Raw genomic sequence first — 19,492 nt, forward strand, 5'->3', positions numbered from 1 at the left:
GCTTTCCTAGGGGTTGTCCACTCCCATTCTCTCTACTGGGACTAGCTTAAGCTTACAACAACTACTGTAAGCTGCGTTGACTGTTTTTTCTCCACGACACTGCTCTCTTTTCCTTCATGTATATTTGGTAAGTGACCGCGTGTAGTTGAGTTTTATTTTTACGCACTGGACATCTAGATTACGTGCGTACCAACACCACACCGTCTTGGGAGAACTTTTAGCCAAACAAACGAGAAACGCAGTTGATGGTAAGATCGCCTCCACATACAAGACATTGGCAACATTTGTAACGTAATTCGTACAGTTTGGGGTGTCCAGAAAGCGTGTAGTTTGTTTGGCTAAACTTAAACCAGCGTGTTAGCATCATTAGAGAAAGTTTAAACGGCTAGTGTCTGGAAAATGGACTGGTCCGTATGAGTCATGCTTTCCAGTTCTCATCAGATTTCAACTGTGACCACTTTAATCTTTTGTGCCTTTTCAGATGTTCACCATGAACTGGCTGTATTCAATATGTAAAAGGGCCAAATTCAGGTAAGCGAAATTGTTCCCGTATTACTAGCACCGGTGGAGAAATAACAGGCGAAGAGTTTATGTAAACTAGATTGATTCCATTGAATTTGTATTATTAAATGATAATTAGGCTATATATTTGCATATCTTTTTTTAACAGAAGAATTAAAAATAGAATATTTCTGTTTTTTAATAGAATATTTTATGAATTTGCAATTTCAGGAAATATATTTGGCTACAGAATCACCATGAAATTATTATTTATTATAGATTAGGTTGTAGTAGAGTTGTTTCTTAGCAGTAAAACTAGTGGAAAGTATAGCTAGGAAAACCTTGAGTTTTTTAGACCAACTTCTAATTGCACAACAAGTTGAGATCCCTTCTTACTGTTTAACGGATTACACGTGCTATTTATCATAATTTCCTGGGAACATATTTTGTGTTAATAATTTAGCTTGTTTTTTGCAGCCACAAGAAGTGTTTGTGTTTCTTACCTTTCTTGGTCTGCGTCCTCTACTTCACTGTGTCGTCATTAAGGTAACCAAAAATCTTGTACACTAATGGTTTGAAAAATGATTCTTGTTTCTGTTCCAGATATTTGCAGAACCTGTAATTTTGTTTTATTGTTCTGTTAAGGGTAGTGATTGGAATTATTCCGATGGAGAAAATGTACCTTGAGGAGTGCAAAGATGCTCTCTATGGACAACCTCGTAGATGCTACCCTGAGTTTGCAGTAAGTGAGACCTCTGCAACACGCTTTCATTCTTCAGATTCCTTCTTAATATAATCACAAGATGCACAGTCTGCTTATCCCAACTGTGTTAGTCATAGGCTCACAAAAATAACATTAGCTCTAATAGAAGCAACGTAGGGAGTGCAGGGGTTGGTTAGGGTGACATAAGTATTCATATGGTTAGAATAGTGATATATTGCGTGTGTATCTTCTAGAATAATATAATCAATACTTGTAGCGATTTTTATCAACTTGCTGATTGTTAAAAGTCAGTGTCACCACAGTCACTGGTAAACATTCCAACCACCCCAGTGTGATCTCACTGCAAAGTATCAAAACAGGTTGGGCTTATCACAGTCTGTTTATGTCCACAACTAAATATTAAATAAATAAAATGTCTTTTCAGATCCAGAGGTGACGTCCAAACCTGCACTACGTGGAAAGCTCCAATCATTTGGGAAGGCATGTTTGAAGCATACCTTTACGACAAGGCTCATAAAAGGAAGAAGTCATCTGTGGCTGTCACTGTGTTCGCTGTTGGAAAGTGAGTAATATAGGTCAATGTTTAATTTAACCACAGGGCCTGCTGGTAAACCTTGAAACATAGAATGCATGCATACCGTATGCACATTTGTTTTTAGCTTGATTTTAAAGGAAACATACTTAAATGATGAAAACACCCCAAATTACAACCTGCGTGTAACCAAATGATCTCTAAAAAATGCACACACCTCCACCGTTTTTGTTTGCTTGTGTTTCAGATTCAAATTTGAAGTTGTGAGGCTCTGATTCCACTAGCACTGGATTACCTGTGTTTTTGTCAGTCCATGATTCGGTTAAAAATATAAAGTTAAGATTAAAAGAAGAAATAAGATCATTAGTTAAAAAGGATTTGTTACATAAAGATCTGACATTTAGCACAGCGTGTTTCTGATTACTTTCAGTAGGACAAGATGTTATCTTCTTACACGGAATGTGAACTAAATTTCTCTGACTTGCATTGCCTGTATTGTTTTACATAGATTGCTGAACAGTTTGTCTCTGTATCTCTAATAAATTCATTGTCTCATTTTAGGTACCTTGAAGCCTACCTGGAGACCTTCCTGTACTCCTCAGAACAGCACTTCATGTTGGGGCTCCCTGTCACCTACTATGTCTTCACGGACATGCCTGAAAAGGTCCCACACATTGTACTCGGCCCCAAACGGCATTTAAAAATCCTCAGTGTTCACCGTCATTCCCGCTGGCAGGATATTTCCATGATGAGAATGAAAACAATATCTGACATCATCCAGACAGAAATCCGCTACAATTTTACCCATGTTTTTTGCTTTGATGTTGATCAAAAGTTCACTGGGAGATTCGGTTCGGAGGCGCTGGGCGATTCTGTGGCTCTCATCCACGCGTACTACTACCGATTGCCCAAATCCATGTATACCTATGACCGCAATCCCAACTCAAAAGCTTACATGGAGACTGGAGATTTCTACTATCATGCTGCTGTCTTTGGAGGTACATGGAAAAACGTTAAAGCTGTTACTGATGCGTGTTACAAGGGCATCATGGAGGACAAAGAGAACAATGTAGAGGCACTATGGCATGATGAAAGCCATCTTAATAAGTATTTTTGGCTGAATAAACCAAGTAGACTGCTCTCCCCTGAATACTGCTGGGATGACAGTATTGGATACAGGACTGACATACGAGTGAAGAGGCTACTATGGGCACCTAAAGACTACGAAAACCTCAGGACAAATAATTAAATGTAAGAATGAGAAAAGTATTTTGCACTTTATGGACACTCACTGCTACTTATCAGGGGCATTGCTACTGTTTACTATTGTGTAGCTGGAAACTATCTATTAAGGGACACGAAGTGCGTAATAATGGGACATTAATGGGACAGTATATAACTTTTCCATCTGAGGGCCAGCCAACTGCTCATCACCATGGAAATGTTAGAGAATGTTCCACAACATGACATCTTCATGGGTACAAGCAGGTGAAGTAACGGGTAGGATCTGTGGTGAGGTGAGCCCGGTGACAGATGACGTAAAACTGACTTGCAAGGTCAGTAGGTGTACTGCTATACTGTGCAAGATTCCAGAGAACAATATGTTATCTTTGTGGAGACAAGCAACTGGCAGTTACGCCAGACCAGAAAAGCTACCTTTACAGGAAGTTGTGTATTTCTTCACTGTGCACTTCAAAAATATTTCACAAAAACAAAAAATGAAGAAGTAAGGTGACAAAAACATTGGTGTCTTGTCTGACAGAATACTGAATGTGCAAATTTCTGTATTTTCTGTTAAAATACAATCCAAATTATGTAACTGCTCAGTGAAGAAGTAACATTATGATAAAAAACATATTGTGCAAGTAAAACTGTCTTACTGCTCGTCTTTGGTACTGGTAAGTAACAAAGAACTGGATTATAGTAAAGCACACATTTTGGAACAGAACAATGCCTCAAAAATCTGTTACTAGTTCAGATTTTTTTAGGGGCAGGCCAAATATTTATGTTTTTTAACAGAGATTATATTTCTAATTTCTTCTTTTAAAATCAAGAATCAGTTCAAAATAAAAATGTAAGAATTTTTACTTCACTTGAAAGAAGACTGGAATTACTAAACTACAAGGTTAGCAAGTTTTGTAGAATAGACAGCAGCATCTGTCAGTGGCTAATGGTTAAATATGTTGCAAAATTCTTACAAATTCTTTATAGTTATCTCATATCGCTACATAAACATAGTCAATCTTTAGTCGAGACACTTGGCAGAAGAATAAAAAGACAAAAAAGTAAAACAAATCTAAAATGCACAGGTGCACATTGTAGCTTTTTTGGTGGAGGCTTTGTCACCCACTTGTCTCATTAAAACATTATTGCTTAACCTGGAATGTTCCACAGTATCGTACAACTGTATCTATCTTTCATGTATTCATATTACTGGTATTATTACTGCCAACACTTGGTTTGGTGGAGTCTTCATGGTAGTTTTATTCAATTTTATAAAATATCCCAGGAAAAGGAAGACTTGCTTAGTGAATCATGTGTTGCCAATTGATATTTTGCAGTGACGTCAGGCAGACGGTGTTCTACATGTATTGTATATCTCTGGTGAAATGTTCAGCAATAACCATGGTGACACAATGTAACAATAGCAAACACAGACAAAAAAGTGTTACAATTGTCAAAAAAAACAAAAACAAAGGCCTACAAAATGGATTTAAACAGCACATTTTCAGGAGCCTGTAATCATACATGGTTCTGTATGGTCAGATTGCGTTAAAACAGAGTTCAGATTAAAAGTTAACTTGAGTAACAGAGCTTCAGATAGAGTAGTATGTTCAAATAGCAACACACCCCCAGGGAATGCTGATGATACCTGCTGCAAAGTACCAATAGAAATTTACAGTAGTATAATAATGAAACATATTGTTGTTGCCAAATTGCCACAGTGGCCCTTGAGTGAAACCCAAATCCACTCTTCCTTTCAATTCCTTTCTTTGTTGCACTTATACTTGCACTGTAGTAGTACCAAGAAGTAATCTGCATAATTTATTTGCCAAATATTCTCTGCGTCTGCAACTGCATATGTGTTTGTTGAATACCTCAGGTAAAATAAACAAATGCACTGAGTCACACAATGTTGAGTTTTACAGAGATCTTTTGAAATAATTTTTGTTCCTACTTTTCTGTCCTAAATAGTGTTTTTGTTGATAACTATGTTGTGTGTGTTCAAAGGAATCATGTTTTTTTCTGTGCATATGACAAATTAGACTACTAATGGAACCAACAGTTGAAGACATACATAGCGGTATTATGTTTTATAAGTTATAGCTACATCTTAATTTCTACACAAATTGCCACTTAACCTCAGGTACTATCCCACCAAACCAAAAAATATGATAATCTGTCAAATGCACTTTAAGGATGTTTCAGTAATTTTCAATATTTGTTCTTGTTGTGGATGGTTTTAATGTCTATTATAAAAAGTGCACGGATTTAAATAAAATTGTCAGTAAAATTCACAAATAACTTGTCACTGTTGTCGAAAAAAATAGAGAGAGAGACAGAGACAGACAGAGACAGATACACTACCAGTTTGGATACACCACCTCACTCATTGTTCTTTATTTTTACAACAAATATATGAAATACGGTATATGGAATTATGTAGTAAAAAAAAGTTGAATAACTAGTAAATATTTTTTGACAAAGCATAATTTTTTAAAAAGAATAGTAGTTTTTTATCTTTGCTACATAATTCCATATATCTTACTTCATATATTTGATATATTCTGTATGTAGATAAAATGTAGAAAGTAAAAAAAAACTTGATTGAGAGGTGTGTACAAATTTTTTTGACTGGTAGCGTATTTCTCTGGGTTCTCTGCTTTTAATGATTATGTAACATGCAGCCAAATCCTCAACGCTTCATTGACCTTCTATTTCAGTTTTAACTCACTACACCACTCTGAACAAATTGGGAAGCACTGACACTGGAGCTGCTTAGAAAGAGTATCTGTGCTAAATATTGTGGGACATCTCAATATTGTATCAAATATAAAATGAAAGGGTAGAGTCTGTCTCTACTTTATACCAAATGTTTATTACTCTCCTGGAAGATGCCTAGTCAGGCATGAAGACAAGATGGGTAAGTGTAAAAAAAAGTCATACTGTGGAACACTCTAAACTAATCAGTAACATCTCCAGTGTGACAATCATTTTGATTTTGTCTCTTAAGAACAGGTGTATGAAGTGAGTTCCTATGTGCTCTATTATTGACTCTTCTGGTAAGTAAACACCCATAGATGTTTTTCTGGTGAAACAGGTTCCACTTTTTCTTGACTGCAGCCCTCCAATTCCTGTTTATCCATTCCTGAAAATATGTTTTTGATGTTACTAAACCAAAGTGAACAGAGGCAACATTAACTTATAATAAGTGAATAATTAATTACTAAATTAATTACTAAACTGGCATCAATGTAGGATTACACTGTGTCTGTTAAGTGTTATATAACAGAATTACTAAATAAGGACTATGTTAGATTTTTTATTTTGGAGCGGAGATACGCATTGCTATTAGCTGCGTGTGCCTGCTGGCGTTTGTGAGCACTCCAGAGATGGGAGAGAGATGTGCCGTGAGAGAGAGTGAGAGAGAGGGCAAAAGAGCTACAGAGACATCTCAAATCAAGTTATTATTTTAATGTTTAAGCTGCTGATACCACTGCAAAACATGGGACATTTCAGCACAGTATTGAAGTTTGACATCCTCTCAGACTAAGAAAACAGTCAGCTCAATAAAATAATAAAGACCTCTTTTTTTTTTTTTTTTTTTTTATAATTATAAAATTCTTAGGGATTGTGCAATCAAAACTGCACATAGGCTCAGGGAATGTGCAATTAAAACTACACATAGGCTTAAGGAATGTGCAATCAAAACTGCACATAGGCTGAGGGAATGTGCAATAATTAAATCTGCACATAGGCTAAGGGAATGTGCAATTAAAACTGCACGTAGGCTTAGGGAATGTGCAATAATAGAAAAGAAGAATGCAAGGACTTGCCTGTTAAGAATAGTTTAAAGGTCCTGTTGGTGCATCACTCCTGGTCACACTTGGTCTCATATTTACTTTGTTCTATGGTGTTTGTTTAAGTGCTGCTTTGTGTTGTGTTGTCCTGTTTTTTGATAAAGCATGTATCCCCTGTCCCAAGACAAATTTCTCCCATGGGAGACAATAAAGGATTATTTTATTTTATCTTAATTTTAAGGGGGGGTGCTGAAAATATTTTAGGGTCTAGATTCGCCCCTGGCTTAGATTAAGTCTAACTTCAGTAACAGAGCTTCTGACAGACTAATGCTTTCAGTTCGTTTCACACTCCCAGGGAATATTGATGACATCAGCTGCAAAGTGTCAATACTGGAGGTTTTATATTTTAAATTACAGGAAAATAAAATAGAACGGTATTTAAAAATTATGAAAATGGTTATATACAAGTTTTAAAAGAAACAAGATTTAATAAAAATAAATAAACATTTTATACATCATCTTTACAAGTACGTATACAATAGTGTTGCTGATTTTCACACATTTTCATTGCTCGCTTGCAGTCTTCCTCAGCTTGGTCATGTGACTTTGCTCTGAAACTGTCACTTATGAAACTAAAACCTGGTCTGACTTTTCCCTGAATAATTTTAGAAAGCTCTCTAGATTAGAACTAGTAAAACACCACATGGTAACATTAAACAAACTGTGTGTTTTCTGTTAAAAATTACATTCTATAGTAACTGTTAAAAATAAATAGTGCTTTTAATCAATGGGTATCACAATTAATGCGACATATCAAGCTTTTTCACAAGTAATAAAATCCAGTTCAAATTTTTAGTGAAGGACACTGGGGCATGTTGTTGCACTTTTTTCTTTCCTGTCTTTGTCTCTGAAATCGAATGATAGAAATGTATCTGTACCAAAGGAAAGCGCAATATGTCACACACACAGTTCAAAAACAGGCTTGGATGGCTGTGAAAAGATGCCATACATTTTCTTTATTATGAGAATTGTATTTTCTAGCATAGGATTTAAAATAATTGTTTGTACCAAATCTACCAAATCCTGTAAAGTGTGTTTTAGTGCTCATTTCTCTGTTGTAAAATGCATTCAGTGTGACTAGAGAAATCTGATTGTTTATAGGTGAACATTATCCATTGATTTGGGTGATGTTTGTTTTTACAAACAACTTGCCCCATTATGATTGTGACAACTTGCCTCAAAAAGTCCCCAAGTGCACTTCTCTGGGCTGTGGCTAAACTCACCTTTATCTAATCCATTGACCTGATTATTACATAAAAGTTACATTTGTTAATAAATATTTAATATGTATTTGCTACTGCTGCTTTTGAAAAACAGCTACACATGCAGGGTGAAAACTTAACCAGTGTGTCAACATGCCCCGGTCTCCCTTACTGTCATAACATAACACAAACACTTAGAAATTTGTAGGATTTCGTTTTAGTGCCATAAAAGACAATAAATTGTTTGTAAAGCAGGGGCTTTTTTTGTTTGTTTGTTTTCTTTTTAACCATTCTTGTATTTATTTTTTTATGTATTGGATGTAGACAATTGAAAATAAGTTGATTGTCTTATGAGTCAGTGGTGTTGAGGACAAAGTGACCGTTGGTCGAGGTTCAGGTTGAGATTGAGGTAGCACAGTTCACCAGGTCGAGCTAAACCAGAGCGGCGGCGACCAAGTCTCTGCACCCGACAGGAAACTACACGTTTCACACGTCACATCTGGTAACTTCAAACTGCAGCGAAGGAAATATCAAAGTGAGAAAAGCTCATTCAAAATAACTTTGTAAACATTCATTAAGTTATTTGAAATGCATCTAATGCTGAATAAATTTAAAAGGTGCACCATGTAACTTTTTGGTGGAGTGTAAGCCACCTGATTTTCTCCATGGTGATGTTGCTTTGTTGAGAATTTTACACAGTTATCTCAGGCAAGTTACTGGTCAGATATGTGGAGAGGTGACTGTGCACAGTCAGAATGGAAGTATTTGAATGTGAATATATGTACATAACCAGCACACTTTTCAGCACACTTTTTCATTTATGTTGCTTTTTGATTCTCACTGATGGAATGATGTGGACACATATGGAATTTAACAAACAAAATTAAACTCAAAATAAGTCAAAACTTATTTTAAAAAATAAAATAATGAAAATAGCCACTGTTGGGCATTTATTGGCCCTGATTTTGACTGGTAGTGTATGTATTTTTGAGAAGTTGGGTACCGACTTTTCTCAAATAAAGAAAATACATTCCAGGCAACACAACAATAACTCCACAGAAACAAGAAAGTGGATCTCTCACCAGAAATGTTGCATAAAGCACCTTTAAATCAGAATCACATTTACAACATCAACATTTTGGCATAAGACAGTATTAAAAGGTAACCTGTTTTTAAATAAAGACATTACTTAATTCCTTATCCAATTCACCCATTCATTGTTTAAATAATGTAAACAAAAGAAGAGCTGTTATGGCAGTTTTAGGTGCATTTAAAGATTAATATTGCGTAACTAAACTTTTCACAAATAAGATTATCAGATACATTTAAAAAAATGTAAAAACATGACAGAATCTCTGATCTGAAAAAGTACCTCACACATGTAAATTCTTTAACAGCTTCATTTGACCAATCCTTTGTGTTACTGGCGTCATCTATTTGCAGCATTGGGTCTGGACCTTGGTGGCCAGGAGCGCCTACCTGGAGGATCAGACTTACCTGGAGGTTTGTGCAGGAAGTTGAGTTAGTATCTTTTGAAGATCACAGGTATTCTTCAGCTCCTAATGGAAACCAAATGTGTCTAGTTTACGACATATCACAATATAATCAATAATCAAATATCAATATTTTGGAACATTTCAATGGAAATAGATAAGTTTTATACCATACTGTTTAATAATATAGGCAAAGGAACAACATTCCCATGGAAAAAGTAGGAGAAAGCTACTCCAGAACAAGTAGGAGTAAGGTTTGTGGATATGCAAGCCCACTCAGATAAAAAAAAAAAAAACAATTTAGTACAATAAAAATATCCATTGTTTCACATTGTCCACCTGTTTATATAATCAAATAAGAGCTAATTAAACACATGAATAAATTATGACAAATAAATAAATATATTTGCTCAACAGTCCTGCCCACTCTGAAGTCCACTCCGGGTCTAGAAGAAAATATTCCATTCATTTTTCCTATAGACTTTTCGGAAAATTTCACTATCAAGACTTCAAAGACATTGCGCAGGCTAACCAGCTACATGATAACTAATATCCATAACTCGGTTGCTTTAAGTCCAAAAAGCAGATTCACAATGCAAGATTCAGCGAAATTTTAATAACCTGATAGTTTATTATGTTTCAGAAACAGATTTTAAATCAAATTACTGGTTTTGTGATCATTGGTTACCACAAAGCTGATTATGCTTGAACAAGTTTTTGAACTTTTGATTTTGATTTACATTTTTTTTTCTGAAAGTTTATGGGTAAAATTAATGAGAAATGTACTTCCAGAACCGGAAATGGATGGTCACTGCTTACCTCAGCTGCTCTCAGAGACTTGATGGTCCGTAGTGAGCGTTCCATCGACATGATCTGATTGGACAAGTCGACTACTCTGTTTTGTAGTGTTCTGTTCTCTATTTCCAGAAGATCGGTCCTAAATTTGACAAAATACGACTTAAAGATATGCATGACATAGTCCTAATGTAGGTCAAATACTGACTGTTACCTATTTTGAAGTGCAAAGTGGACGTGTTTCTTATTGTTGTTGAGCTCTTCGTTCAGCTCCTGCACCAGTCGCCTCCTCTCAATAAGGAGTTTATCATTTTCCATCATTACATTCATATTGAATTCCTTTTCCTGTTAAGAGAGTTTATATTTGTGTAATTTGAGGCCAATCTGTATCCAGGGAGTATTTTGAAGTACACTATAAAATACACTTTTAGATGTAAAAGTACTAAAACCAATATTCTAAATATAAGTAGTAAGCAGTGTTTTAGACACAACTTAGGTTTCACTAATGATATTATCAGGTAAATCAAACAAACTCACAAATGTGTAAACTTATTAAATGAAAGTGAAAATTCATTAATATAATGAGTTATGTTAATAACCCATCTTTCCTCATATGTGTTAGTAGTATATGTAGTATGGATGTGTTCTTGGATTCAAGAGTGATGAAAAAAGATCTCTGTTACTATAGCAATTAACAATTCAAAACACAATGTTCTTTTGAATTGTGAAAAGTCCTCAAACAAACAGAAAGCTGTCTAGGTGCCATTTTAAGTACTTTTCTAACTACAGAATATTTAATATTGAAATGTTACTTGCTGTGGCAACAGTGATCATTTTCTCATACTCTGAAAGCCATGGATACAGTATATTGTTGTTATACAAGTATTACCATGGTTAAAGCATGTGAGCACAGGGACAACTCTCTCTCTAACTCCTCCATCTTCTCATCCCGCCATTTCATCTCATCTTTCAGTTTAAGTTTAACAGAACGCACTTTGAGTTGAAGTCTTTCCTGCATCTCCTGGTATTTCCTGAAACAGACACATTTTTAAGACACATCATAAAAATATATGAGCACTGATTTCTTCATAAAGTTAATTTTTACTTTCGTTCTTGGTCGAAGGATTTCAGAGTTTCACAGATCTCTTTCTTCAGTAATTTACACATATCTTTGGAGCATATTGAATCACAATTGTCCTGCTAAAAAGTAACATATTACATTAAAGACGCACTGTGTAACTTTTCAGGTGAAGGGTCCATCACCTGCTTGTCTCCTTGAAGATGTTATTACTCCACAAATGTTTCACAGAATGCCATTAACTATCTAGCAGTTAGCGCCACCAGACCAACTTGCACTTCAGATCTGTGGAAAATGGACCCACTCACAGAGGAAAGAAAGCAATAAAATCACATCTAACTGAATACATGCAAAACAGATTTCAGTTTTAATGTCATACTATGGAACATTCAGGGCACATAACATCTCCATGGAGAAATGCATGAAGCAGACCTTCCACCAGAAAAGTCACAGTCCAAGTATGTTTCTATAAAATAGTTTGTTTACCTTGTCTACTTCATTTTGATGGTTTTCTGGTGACTGCTGATAATTGGCTGACCCATCCAGCTGCCTGTGAATGATGTTAAATCCACAAATGATCAGATATATGAGACTGACAAAAGTTTATAAAACTTGTACACAGTGAAATGGAAGTAATTATTTTTTTCATGAATTTGATCTGATACAGTTCTGTGCTGTGTTTAAAAGCAACATTTCAATCAAAGAATATTTTTTAGATTTTATTTGTAATTATAATTGTATAAATGTATTCTTGAATTTGTATTTATGTCGCATACATTTATAGCTTTAATTTCTATAGCTGGTCTTTGCTACTGGATGAATTTGAATCTTGACATTCATGAAAAATGTGGTATGTAAAAATATATACCAGTTACCATTTAATATCAACATTTAAGACATTAATTATGTAATTGTGATGGCATTACATGTATTTAATTCTTATTCATCTATTTTTTGTAATTGGTCTTTGCATGGTTTCTTTCTGCTATGTCTTGCATGTGTGTTTGACTTACATTTCCAGGTGCTTGTTATCCCTTTGACAATTTTCCAACTCCAGCTTCAGAGCCTCTATCTAAAACACAGAAATACCCTTAAAGACTGTGAAAAACTAAATGCTTTTCATATTATAAATCATTCATACAAAGCAAAGGAGAAATTCTATACTGTCAGTTGGACAAAAGTTTTTGATCAAATACGCTTCACAGCTCATCCAAGCTGCTTCCTCAGTTCAGAACTGAACATTTTGTATTGAATATGGTGAATCTCCTCGTTTTCAAATGGATGTGACTGACAGGTAGATTAGCCAATCAGGGACATACACGGTCTGTCCGTATCGAAAAAAAATAAAGGAAAAAAATTTCGGCAGGATCAGTGAGTGAAGCACATTACATGACCAATGACCAATTTGTTTCACATGCGTCACTGAAAAATCTGATTGCCCCATCACATTTGATCACACTTGAGATGCAGCAGAAGGAGTGGGGACCAGACTGATATGAATCTGTATAAAAATACAAACGGACATTGTTCTGGACTGGCCAGGAAAGTATCGCTGTAGCCCCTACCTCTGATTCTTGTTCCAGTAATCGTTCCATCTGAGAATCAATTTGTCCTTGTAACTTTATGTTTACTTCATTGTTTCGATTCACTTCAGCTTCTAGGACCTGGATAGAGTAAGATAAAGCAACACAGTGTAACCTTATTAAAAGAGCAAGCAAGAAAATCTACATTTTTTATTCTTTTCAAATATATTTAACAAACTAAGATACTACTAACTTTACTACTCACTTTATTTAACGCTCTGGCCTCCCCAGCTTTAGCCTGCTGTTCCTCTAGAGCAATATGCAACTTCTCCACCTCTGTTTCAAGAACTGTGACCTAGAAAAGCAATACAATAGTTCAGTGTACATTCTAACAGAAAGATCAGAAAATAGTGTAATATGGGCCCTTTAATGTAGCCCTTACCTCTTCAGGCTTTGAAGGTGGGTCAGTCTGAACCTGCACTGTTTGAAACTTCTTCTGGAAAAATAATTTATGATGAGAGATATTGTGAGAAAGAAATATAGGAACATTCAGATATTTTTTTAACCACCAGCTCCCCCTTCTGTTGCGAGCCTCCCTCTGCCTCTAAGGTCTGCACTCTGTTTCGTAAACGCTGGATCTGACAGTCCAGACGGTCGTTCGTCTCTTTGGCTTTTCTCAGACCCTTCATCTCTGCAGGAAGACAGAATAACATTATATTTAGGACAAACATTTATATAGTTTCAGCCTTTAAATGTAAGCATGCTGTCTTCCTTTTCAAGATTATATGGATCCTATAATTAAATGTAGTTCAAATGTTTCATATAAATCCAATATACTGAACCAGCTCTAAATTTTTTCACATCAACCAAATACCACCTAAGTTTACATGCAAGTATTGCACATAAATAACATCAAAACTGAAACTAAACTTGGAACTGGATCTGATCAGTATATTAATATTACAAATTACAATTATACAAAACAAACTAAGGGTTACCATATTTCTTGATTTGTTCAACTTCCTGTCTCAGTTCATCCACTTCGTGCTTTGCAGCTTGCAGTTCAGGCTCTGAATTGACAAAGAATAGTTTTGCTAATATATTTTTAAATGGTTACTTTTTTCTATTTATTTTAGTTGGCATAATACTAAACACAATGCTAAATGTGATCCGTGGGTACATTTACACAATTAGGCCATGACTATGTGTAATCAAAAGTTATATTTTTTATAAAATTCGACTTTACTTGAACACAGTATCGAACACATTACAATATATTCATTAAGACAAAAATATTGGTAATTAAAATCTGAATAATTAAAGTGCCAAAACAGCAACTTAAATATAGATAGATTACTGTATTGGCTTTGTCACTATTTTGTCTCTAAACTCACAGTTGGGTATTTAGTTTTTCACAGATATGTAATCAGAAGCCAGTCAATATGTTTGTAATGGTATTTGCTCACCATAGGCCCTCTGAATCTTTTGCGCAGACTCCAGCTCATTTGTCAAACGCCGGATTTCATTGTGCGCCATGGCCAGTCGCTTGGATCCCTCCTCCAAATCTCGTTCGAGTCGATAACACTCTTTCTGGAAACTGTTTGTTTGTTCTGTCAAATGTCTAGACTCAGCCTAAAAATAAAAACACAAAAAAGTTACTAGAAAAGATAAACAACTTTGCCTCAAATATAGGTTTAATTTGTTACCTTTACATTTGACTTGCTAAATAGTTATGTTTTGAGCTAATACCCTACTTTCTGTTAGTAACATAGTTTTTACTGTCAAGTCTACTGCAAGAAATCAAGCTGGTGTGTAGATGCATTCAAATAAAAATATAGATTGCACCTTTGATGGCTATGGTGCTACTTTTGAATATGGATTTAGTCCCATCTAGTGGTCAGGTATCAGACTTGCACTTACATTTCCTCTGTTGCTGTGTGGACTAAAATAGAAAGTTGAATCAAAGTAAATTATTGTTTATACTAACATTAAGCCAAGTTTCCTTTTTAATTAGTCACTATGGAAACAGGTCTAATCTGTATTTTGACTATACATGTAATACATTAGTTATCATATGAATTCTACAGTTTACAATCTACAAAACATGAAACTAAATCCCTATAAATGTGTTTTTAGCATGTGTTCTTGAAAAAATATTAAAATATAGATTACATACTTACAGGAATAAGCAGATATTTCTGATTTTTATGGAGTCCCAAGAGCTTTTTCCAAGGGCTTTGGCTGTGGCGCAGTGCCCGCTTGTGGGTAGTCTAGAATAAGTTGATTCACACAATGAATTAACTTACAACTTTCACTATATCACTTAACCACAGTAAAGTATATTCAAACACAACCTCAAGACACTATATCAGGACTAAATCAAGGCCACAGAAAAGTTACAAATGCATCCATCCTTCAATACCGCTGGAGTTACCTGTCAGTAGAAGTGGGTGATAACAGCTGAGCTAGGTTTGTTTAGAACTACTTTAGCTGGAGGATTTTGCCTGATGTGCTTGCTATTTAACCTCAACTATTACCAGTTAATTTAACCACATCATGCTTACAAATAAGGTTTGTAAGGTCAACATAACTAGTGTAAAACTGTGACAAAGACAGACAAATAGAGCTTGAAATTATTAAACTATAATTGTACACTCACCTGTCCTGTGCTGGAGGTGCAGCTCTGTCCCCCTGTCCCATTGTGAGCAGCAGTGTTTGGCCCCCTTGAAGTCTCCAGCAGTGAGGCCCTCTCCACCAGGAGGTAAGCCACCTGTTCACTGGGGCTGCTGTGGATCAGCTCTGTCAGGCCCTGATCATACAGCATCTTAGCCACTTCACTGATCTGCAAATCTGTCCAAAAAATGTGAAAGTTTTCACTTCGAGTAAGTTTAGACTTGTCCTGATAACCTTAATAAATAATTTCATATTCCCACTCACCTTGCAGAGACACCAGCCTCTGAAGTTGCTCTCTGAGCTGGTCATTCTCCTCTTGAATCTCTTGAGCCAAAACATCTTTATGTCCAGTAAAGACCCGAATCTGCTCCAAGGATTTACGAACCTTAAACACACAAGTATAACAATAATATGATCCGAATTAAAGATACTTGATCTAAACAGAACATTAGATGACAGCTCTTACTTTGAATAGGAGTTTTTATTTCATCTTTAGTATGCATGGAATGTTGTATGTGTAAATATGCACACACAGCAAATCCTAACTTGGTTAAAGATCAGTTGAAAGAAGCCAACGCACATCCTGATTCCATGCTACAATGTTATTATTATTATTATTTTTTTTATTATTATTTCAATTGTATTATATTTTATTTTCTCTTGGACTGGAGTATTGGTGATAGACAGTTTGGTTCCTTACACATATTTGACAAATTTTTCATGATGGAGCATGTCTTTGTCTTTGTATTCTCTCTAAAATGTATTTACACTGAAAATATAAAACACAAAAAAGGAATATCTAATTGATCTAAAAAAAAATCCTCACCTCTAATATTTCTGCAGCGTATTGTGATCGTTGTGAGTCCAGTTTCCTGTTGAGACTGTTGAGGTTTCCCTGAGCGTGCTGCAGAGCCCTCCACAGATAACACAGCTGTTCATCTGCTGAGGCTCCAGGACTCAGACCCTGTTCACAAAGCCACGAGGCAATCTGAGACAGCTCCTCCTGCACTCAAAACAAAGGCCAAACAAAGATTAACTTTAAAGAGCCCAAATTATGCTATTTTCTGAGCTATGTTATAATGTTGTTTCCTCATCACAAACATACCTGGAGTTGTGTTTTGTTTCATTCACACATGTATGATAATACACAAGCCCTGTGTATTTAAGATGAATACTTCTCTCAAACAGCAAACACTGCTCCGTCTTGTGATGTCATGTTGTCATAGAGGAAGTACTTCCCTGTGTTTTTAAACTCCATACTGGAATCATATGGATAATATCTGCCTTGGAATTGCCAATTTCTATTGAACAAAAGGAGGATGTTAACTTGAAAAGTATCAGTACTTGACATCACAAGGTGGAACAGAGCATTTTGGAGATGCAGACAGGATTATTCAAATGTGTGACTGAAAACCCTCCAGATATTTTCTGAGGAGGTAACAAAATCATAACATAGCTACATATAAACTCACAACAGATCTGCAAAATATAGGACCATTCATATGTGGATGGGCAAACTGTTACACTGATAGCAACAAATTTTGTTTATGTTCTGTATAGCTTTGGGTAATTTTCAGAGTTGCACACACCTCACATCAAAATTGGGAATAAACTAAACTTGGAACTAAATTTGGACAAATCCAGGACAGGATTAGAATAGGACCAGACCAAATCTACACCAGGACTAAACCATGACAAGAAAAACTATAGATTATCAGATATCAGGGCCAGTCAGTGGTATTGTAGTAGTATAAGTATTGTAACTTTAACTGATTTCAACAACTTACTTACTATTTTACTGTATTGCACAATTCAGACAGAGTAACCCAGTCCTCTAAAATATACTTTCATTTGTTAAACGGGTTTGTGGTTGTGTTGTGAAAGCCAAGTTCTGAACAGGAGGGCGGTCCAAATTTAGAGCTGAATTTCTTAGTGTTTTGGACCACTTTTTTTTGTCTTGCTGCAATACAGAGCTGTAGTCTATCCCGTGCTTAAAAGTGTCTCTACTCTTTCTAAAATACAAATGAGCCTATGTAGTATAGTGCCGCTATCAGTTTAACTTACTACACTGTTCTCAAGCTCTGAACATGTTTTACAATAGTTGTAATTAAGAATATGGTGCGTAATGCGATTTGCCTTTGATAACTTTCAACACCCAGAACTTTAAAACTATTAACATGTACTTATTTTGGGATATTCATTTAGAACATTAGCATACCTCGGCTTGCTCCATGAGTCGTTCGTATTCTGCAACTGTGCTCACGCTTCAGCCTCCACCGTGCGTAAAAGTTGTTGTCGTTAAACATCGGTAAATAGTCAACACCATCGTAACGTCGCCTACATGTGATTCGTCTTCTTACTTCGTCAGATAAAATTGTTAAAATAGTCAGTCCCGTGTCGTACTGTGCAGGGTCAGTATTTACGAAAGTCCAAAAGTTGCTGTGCAGATTTTCCAGTCTTGCGGTTCTGGGAGTGGTGATGAACAGGGACATCTGGACTTGGTTTGGAAAGTAACGGGACGTAATCTCCAAGTTTAAAGGACTGTTGTACTGGAGGCTTTAGCAAGTCCGTTCAATACAGAAATCATTTGTTTTTAATATTACTGTTTTACGAATTGAATAAATTTATGCATAGATACCATCAACTAATGAACTACAATTTCAACATTAAGGGCAGATTTTATTTTTATTTTTTTTTAAATTAAACAAATGCTTTCAGCGTACTTTAGCACCCCATAATTTATTTTAGACCAGAGACTTGTTTCCATGCCCATCGGACTATGAAGAGGAAGGGCATCTGATACAAAAGCATCTGATACAAAAGTGGTAGTTGTGAGGTAATTTTACATATTATGGTTTGATCTTAATCTCTGTATAAGGCTGATGACTCTTCAACATTAGCATTTCAGTTTTATGCAGTACTCTGGGTCCATGGTGTTATGTCTTGTGTGGTCTGAGGTCCCCCTCCCTCGCTCTTAAAGTGGTCACTAATCTGTTTCCTGTATTCCCCTTCTCTGTACTGGCTGTTCTCTGGTGGAGGTCTGAATACCAGGCTGATAGACATGATGAATGGTACGATGTACTGACTCTGAATTCATTTTTACATAGATAGCTTTGCCAAGCATCCTCATACCACTACTACTCCACTATATAAAATTAGGGGTTGATATCAACAGAATTATTGCCTAAATTTTTGGGGAGTATTCTAATAATAATAGTCAGAAACTATTTATGCAATCCAACAAAAATGCTAGAATGTATCTGTGTTTAGCTGTTCATGAGTTTTTTACTGTTTATTAGTGGTGGAAAGTTTGCCTGGAAATCCAAAAGGATATTTCTCTGTATTTGTTATACAGCTCCATATCAGCCACTGGTACAGCGATGAGTCTGGATTCGTCCAGGCATGTGGACAATGACTGTATATTATCATTTGTCATAGGCCACTTGTAATAATAACAAACATTCAGAAATGAAGTAGTAGTAATGATTTGGCGACAGTAGCTCGATTGGTAGACTGACTTGTTCTGAAGGTTGGTGGTTCGAATCCTACTCTTGAAATAAAACACCATTGGTTGAGCGGTCAGATCCACCAACCTGTGGGTTGGTGGTGCGATTCCAGCTCCCACAGATGAATGTTGTTGTGTCCTTGGGGAAGACACTTAACCCGCTTCACCCCCAGTGTCTGCGTATGAGTGTGTGTGTATGAATGGGTGAGTGGTTCCTTGGTGTAAAGCTCTTTGAGTGCCTTGAAAATGGTATATAAAATGTGAACATTTACAAGTAACATTTATCTTTATTAATATGAACTATTCATCTACGATGAACTACTTTCTTGCGTAATGTACATACATATGCCTGTTCAAAAAAATGTCTAGTCAGTGAGTCTGAGTT

At 35.8% G+C, this 19,492-nt stretch overlaps 2 protein-coding genes across 6 annotated transcripts in view; one reads left to right on the forward strand and one right to left on the reverse strand.

Annotated features, from left to right (window-relative positions):
- The window catches only part of LOC110168737 (alpha-1,3-galactosyltransferase 2-like), a 7,052-nt gene extending 2,602 nt beyond the window's left edge, over positions 1-4,450 (forward strand). The window contains exons 1-6 of one of the 5 annotated variants that reach the window (XM_055160795.1): positions 6-127; positions 482-531; positions 979-1,047; positions 1,147-1,243; positions 1,650-1,787; positions 2,319-4,450. In XM_055160795.1, coding sequence (XP_055016770.1) covers positions 1,200-1,243; positions 1,650-1,787; positions 2,319-3,006 — 870 coding nt within the window. In that variant the 5' untranslated portion in view covers positions 6-127; positions 482-531; positions 979-1,047; positions 1,147-1,199 and the 3' untranslated portion in view covers positions 3,007-4,450. Of the gene's footprint in view, positions 1-5; positions 532-978; positions 1,048-1,146; positions 1,244-1,649; positions 1,788-2,318 lie in introns of those variants that run through there. The other 4 variants (XM_055160796.1, XM_055160794.1, XM_055160797.1 and 1 more) reach the window with 4 other exon arrangements.
- Positions 4,451-6,491: 2,041 nt separating this feature from the next.
- On the reverse strand, positions 6,492-17,980 carry si:dkey-264d12.5 (coiled-coil domain-containing protein 30). The gene is made up of 19 exons (XM_055160982.1): positions 17,821-17,980; positions 16,429-16,605; positions 15,867-15,987; positions 15,589-15,779; positions 15,110-15,199; positions 14,396-14,561; positions 13,928-13,999; positions 13,499-13,620; positions 13,372-13,425; positions 13,195-13,284; positions 12,972-13,070; positions 12,420-12,478; positions 11,893-11,956; positions 11,434-11,525; positions 11,218-11,359; positions 10,543-10,673; positions 10,353-10,470; positions 9,538-9,599; positions 6,492-8,553 (listed from the first exon to the last, which is right to left on the reverse strand). Exons 1-19 carry the CDS (start codon positions 17,833-17,835, stop codon positions 8,460-8,462), a joined length of 1,959 nt encoding a protein of 652 aa, XP_055016957.1. The 5' UTR covers positions 17,836-17,980; the 3' UTR covers positions 6,492-8,459.
- Positions 17,981-19,492: the final 1,512 nt, after the last annotated feature.

This window comes from Boleophthalmus pectinirostris, unplaced genomic scaffold (genome assembly GCF_026225935.1).
Source record: "Boleophthalmus pectinirostris isolate CB_2022bp ecotype Guang Dong unplaced genomic scaffold, ASM2622593v1 HiC_scaffold_3, whole genome shotgun sequence".
NCBI classification, from domain to species: Eukaryota; Metazoa; Chordata; class Actinopteri; order Gobiiformes; family Gobiidae; genus Boleophthalmus; species Boleophthalmus pectinirostris.

What these genes read in the sequence shown, in the direction of transcription:
- si:dkey-264d12.5 (XM_055160982.1), bottom strand. An exon ending in AGGCCAGAGCGTTAAATAAA is followed by an intron (nt 13,071 to 13,194) that starts GTGAGTAGTAAA and finishes TACTCTATCCAG; the next exon opens with GTCCTAGAAGCTGAAGTGAA. An exon ending in TCCTTCGACCAAGAACGAAA is followed by an intron (nt 11,360 to 11,433) that starts GTAAAAATTAAC and finishes TGTCTGTTTCAG; the next exon opens with GAAATACCAGGAGATGCAGG.